The sequence below is a fragment of the Lotus japonicus genome, chromosome 1, assembly GCF_012489685.1.
Source record: "Lotus japonicus ecotype B-129 chromosome 1, LjGifu_v1.2".
Classification (NCBI taxonomy): domain Eukaryota; kingdom Viridiplantae; phylum Streptophyta; class Magnoliopsida; order Fabales; family Fabaceae; genus Lotus; species Lotus japonicus.
In genome coordinates, this window is record NC_080041.1 from 110,357,644 (window position 1) to 110,363,310 (window position 5,667).

The following is a 5,667-nucleotide window of genomic DNA, read 5'->3' on the forward strand; positions in this document are numbered from 1 at the left end:
GCAACAAACCTTCTCAAGCGCTTGCCCGAAACGAGGTGGTTTGGGGATCTTGGGATTTTTCAACAACTGATCAAGTGGAGGTCTTGGATTTGGAACAAGTCCCATTGGATTTGGAACAAGTCCCCTGTGTTATGTGTTTAAGGGCTCTAAATCTTGGTTGTGGATCTGTTTTGTCCTAGTCATGGGCTTGGAATTTTTGGTGCAGTTCTGGTATTTACTGCTTATTCTCTTCTTCCCTGTGTATCATTAGGTGGCTGGGTTTCATCCTATTTGCATGCTTTTCTCCTTTTCATGTATCTTTTAGTCTTCTGGCTACTTCTCCTCTCTCTTGTATTTGGGTTTAGCACCCCCTGTACTAAAATTGAATACAATTTGGGTGAAATTGAATACAATTTGGGTGATGGTGCAGTTAAGGTTAAGGCGTGTTTGCTTGGCGTTGCGTTTTGAACCGGATATCCTGTGCAACAAACCTTCTCAAGCGTGGTGTTCTGGATTTGAAACAAGTCCCCGTTCAAGGGCTCTAAATCTTGGGTGTGGATCTGTTTTGTCCTAGTCGTGGGCTTGGAATTTTTGGTGCAGTTCTGGTATTTACTTATATTGTAATTGATCATCCACTTCCCTGTATCATTAGGTGGCTGGGTTGCATGCTTTTCTCCTTTTCATGTATCTTTTATTTCATTTTGGTTGTAGTCTTAAATATCTCCCCAAATCAAAAGTTTGTTATGGTAACAGACAAAGAGAAAAGTCCTCCTGTTATTCAAACGACAATCACACTATGTAATCAATGGTTACAAAATAAAATGACAAGCAACACAAACATAATTAGTATTTTCAAACTGAAAATAAACACTATACATAATCTAGCCCAAATACATCAACAGAATTAGAGAAACATACTAATGTGTTTTTGAATTCAAGTTTAACTCAATCTAAACCAAAACACACATCAAACACATTTAAAAAAAACAAACACACCCTAATAAAAATGCCATTCTGGGCACAATTGTTTGCACAATTCAACATAAGCACGATACAGAACACGATCTTTGGCACCAGTTCGATGATTCTTGGTGTGTTTGCAGAAATATCTCAACTGCTCAAGAGTGCAGCAACCCAGCATTTGCCCCAGCAGCAAAAACAACCAATTAACTGATCGTTTCTTCTCAGCCATCACAGGTTTCACACTGTTCTCTTGTCCACAGTGTTTGCAAGTTGGCAACTTTGGGTTCAACCAAATTGTGGGTGCCCTGTCATGCATGGTGCACTCATACTTCGCAATAAAGCTCGAAACTTCGCTGAAATTCTTCTTCAAATCAAATCCCATCTCGAATTTCCGCTCGCATCTCTTGCACTGAACTTCCCCTGTGATTGTAAAGATTTGATTTTGCAAGAGGTGGCTGAGGGTGTATACCCTCGCGCGACGGTCGGTGGCCCATGGGAATGGTGGCGGGATGATTTCACTCTTTTCGACACGACGACGAACGCGGCGTGAAGAAGAAGAATCAATGGAGTCGTTGGTTGAAGCTAGTGGTGGCTCAAAGGTTGATGGTGGTGATGGTGGTGAAAGTGAAACATGAAATGGGTTCATGTATGTGGGAGTAGTGTGTACAGGTTCAACTGAGAGTGAAAGAGCAAGAGGGTCATTGATGTTGTTTTTGACATTCTCTGCTTTTTTCATCTCCATTTGTGAGAGAAAGAAAGGATGAGATTTAGTTGAAGAGGAGATACTACTACAAATCAACTGAGAAGAATATATAGCAGCAGTGTGAAACGACATGGCCACTCAAAAATTCATTGATGGGGTGTGTGACTGGGCTTTCAACAAATAACTCCTTGAATTAAGAGAATAAGAATCTCTTTGAATTAGGAGTACGTGTCTAAATTCAGATGAACTTACTAATTAATGGTTTTTAAGCACATTTCTTGGTAAAAACATTGGCAAACGTGAGTACATAAATGAGATTTTTAACAATTCAGTGTATGTTACTGGTCAATAATTTCTTTTTCGATTTTTACTAGTAGTTTTCAACAAATTATTAAAGCTATTACATACAATTGACATTAGTTTAAATTAAAGCTATCAATTTCAAAAAAAATTAAATCATCTATCGCGGTAGAAATACTTAGTTAAGAAAGAAGATTTTTGATAGGCCAATGTGCACCTCATAACTAATATTAGTCCCTACCGTCCAATAGCCATGGTTTTTGTCCATACATTTGAAAATAACTATGGTTTTTGTTTTTTTTTTTAACCCAACAACTATGGTTTTTGTTAACCGGCGATGTGTCTAGCAAACTAGCAAAGGGCTACATTATCATTGCCACTTGTTCTCAGTAATTATATATGACTTATTTTGCTTCATGGTCAAATCTAATCACAAGCACTTTTAATAATAAATTTTTTATAGAGATTTTTTTGTTACAAAACTTTTAATGAGGCACATTTTCTAAAGTCTAATCTTTCAAGGGGATTGGATCTGGCTTGTTGTATGAGGCACATTTTCTATAACTTTTAATGAGACACATTTTTTAAATCCTAAGAGAGTTGTTCTCATGTAGCTTTTCCAATTAATAAAATTTCTTTTGCGGTAAAAAAAAAACTTTTTTTTGTTACAGATAATTTATAGAGATTGAGTAACAATAATTTTTCATTGAGTGGTCCTTTTTAATATAAATAATATAGCTAGCACTGATCTTATTTGAAAGTAAAATATGTCATATGTAACTGGTCTTAACATATAGCAATGGTGACATGACCATTCTTAGACTTTTTTAAAAATATATTGTAAAAAAATAGAATATTTATCAAAATATTGTATTGTTAAAAGCATTTACCAATTTATAGTAATTTTGGCCATGTAGGATGTCTAGGTGATTACCTTTTGCAAAAACTCCTCACTTGGAGCTACTTCTTTGTGAAAGATGCGCCTAGAGCTAAAAAATTCCGTTAGTCAATAATTTCATTATCAATATGTTGACTGGTTGTTGGGGGTTGAGAAAGGCTCTTCAAGTGAGGAGCCCTCCTGTTTTGTCAGTCTCCAGACATGAGCCGTCATAGTTCTTAAAACAGGGTCGTGTAAAGCTTTTAAATAATTAGGCAATTGCCTAAGGCCCCAAAATTGTTTAAGGCCCCAATTTTTTTTTACCTATTTAGTATATTCTATTGAGACTTAAAAAAAGATAATGGAACAGTGAAAAATCATGTCATCTTAATTGTAATATGGGCAATGAAATGTGGGAACTCAAAAGTGAAATATGAAAGTGCAACTTTAACAGTTATTAGTAGTGTTTAAAATTATCAAATTTACATTTTTCAAAAAACTAATAAATAAAATACCTGTTATTTTTACATTTTAAAAATTAAAAAAATTATTTGTGATTACTCTTAAGTAATCGTTAGTTAAAAAAACTCATTGTTTTTTCTCTAAAAAAATCCATTATTTCTACCTTGACGAGAATTATCAAATAAGATACAAAAAAAAAGTGTTGCAAAATCTCTCAGTGTTTCATTCCTTACATTTCCAATTCTATTAAAACTTTAGATTTTTTACCAAATGTATATATTGTCTATCGCATTTTAGTGACAATCCTCATGACGATTTCTACTACTAGAAGAAGTTATTCAAAATTAAAATTGATTAAATCAACAATATTGTTACAAGATAGATTGAATAATTAACTATCTTATTTATTGAAGGGAAATGTTAGAAATATTTCATTATAAAACTCTAATAAATGATTTCGCAGCTCCGAAAACCTAGAAGATTAACATAAACTTAATAATTTAAATAATACATTAAATCTCTTCAAAAAATTTGTCAAAATAAAATAACTTTGATATTTTTGCCTTAGGCCCCAAATTGTCTATACACGACCCTGTCTTAAAAAGACTCATCACGTGAGGAGTCCTCATGTCTTGTCAGTCTACTAGTATGAGACGTAATTATTACTCCCTTTGTTCCTATATACAGTATAAGTTCATCCTAATTCTCTTAGATTAAGAAAAATAGGTAAAAGCAATAAATTTGTTAAGGAATTTATCCACTTTTCTAGATTACCCTTATTTAATTTCTTATGAATTTCTTTCTCCAAGTTAGTTTTTCAAAAATTTCGTTATCTCTTTCATATTAAATATGAGAATAGTTTAGGAAAAAAATATTTAATGTTTCATTGATATTGTAAAATAACTTATATTTAAGAATCAGATTTTATCATGAAAATAGACTTATACATAGAATAAAGGAGTACAATAAAGTCTCCTCATGTGAGGAGTTCTTCTGTCAAACATAGCATCATAATTATGTTGCATCCAAGCTTCAACTTGCTACTTTGAATCCTTAGCTATGAATTATTTGCTTCAAGTTATTCATACTTATTTTTTGTTTAAGTTGCATGAATCTCTTCTCGCCGTTGAAAGTCAAACCTTCATTGTCTTCAATTTTTCTACCATTGTAATAGACAAAAGCAATAATATAAAGCATTGTGCTGGAGCTGAAGAATTACAATAATGTACAAAGAAAAAAAGAAAATCATAGGGGAAGGAAGATGAGTGAAGTGTGAATTATGAGTAGGAAATCTAGTGTTTTTAGAGTATAATTCGCCCTATATTGGGCGTCCTAAAGTAACACTCCTCAAATGAGAAGCTCATGATGTACAAGAGGCTCCTCAAATGAGGAGACTCGTTTCAGGTGTTTGAATTAGAAACTCCTCGTATGAGGAGACTAGTTAAATAAGAGAACTTCTCACCTGAGCAGTCTTTCCCACAACTTCCACATACCCCAATGATGTTGGGTTTGACGAAATTGATGTTGATAGAAGAACTCCTAATATGAGGAGACTTTCTTGTAATACTAACGTCTTCTACGAGGAGACTAATAAGACAGGAGGGCTCCTCACTCGAGGAGTCTTTCTCAGAGCCCCGAACAACCAGTCAACATAGTGATGATAAAATCATTGACTAACGAAAACTCTTGGCTCTAGGCACATCTATCAGAAAGTGGTCGCTTCAAGTGATGAACTTTTGCAAAAGGTGGCCAAAACTACCATAAATTGATAAATACTTTTAAAAAATACTCCCTCCGCTCCTATTTAACTGTCAACTTTGAAGAAAATATTGTGTTCCTATATATCTGTCCACTTATAATTTCAAGAGAGCATTAATTGATGTTTTTCCAAGTAATACCCTTGTAGAAACAATAAATGAATAAAGATAAAATGCAATCTAAGGGGTAAAAATGAAAAACAAATAATACTTTTATGAAAACCAACAAAATTAATTGCACTCCTTAATATGTGTGTTTCTTCTCTTCCCGGACAGTTAAATAGGAACGGAGGGAGTAATATTTTGGCGAATATTTTATTTTTTTACAATATTTTTAAGTATTTTTAAAAAATGTCAATTTGTAAGCTTTTTTTTGCTTCGAAAAACTGTCCCATTTGTAAGCTACATCGCCAGTGAACATTAAAATATTATAAAGTGAGGATTGAAATCAAAGTTATTTGTAGATGTAGGGAATAAAACCATAAAAATTAGATGGTAGGGATCAAATGAAATTTAAGTGTAAACTGAGAACTTAAATACTAATTAAGCCATTTTTATACACTTGATTTGAATGTTGTTTTAATTAAAAAAAATACATATTTGGTGAGACATGCTCACATATCTAT

The 5,667-nt window shown here is 33.2% G+C and overlaps 1 protein-coding gene across 1 annotated transcript; it reads right to left on the reverse strand.

Annotated features, from left to right (window-relative positions):
• Window positions 1–976: 976 nt before the first annotated feature.
• LOC130719040 (uncharacterized) lies at window positions 977–1,777 on the reverse strand. Its single transcript, XM_057569693.1, has one exon. The coding sequence runs from the start codon at window positions 1,775–1,777 to the stop codon at window positions 977–979; it is 801 nt and encodes a 266-aa protein (XP_057425676.1).
• Between the last annotated feature and the right edge of the window lie 3,890 nt (window positions 1,778–5,667).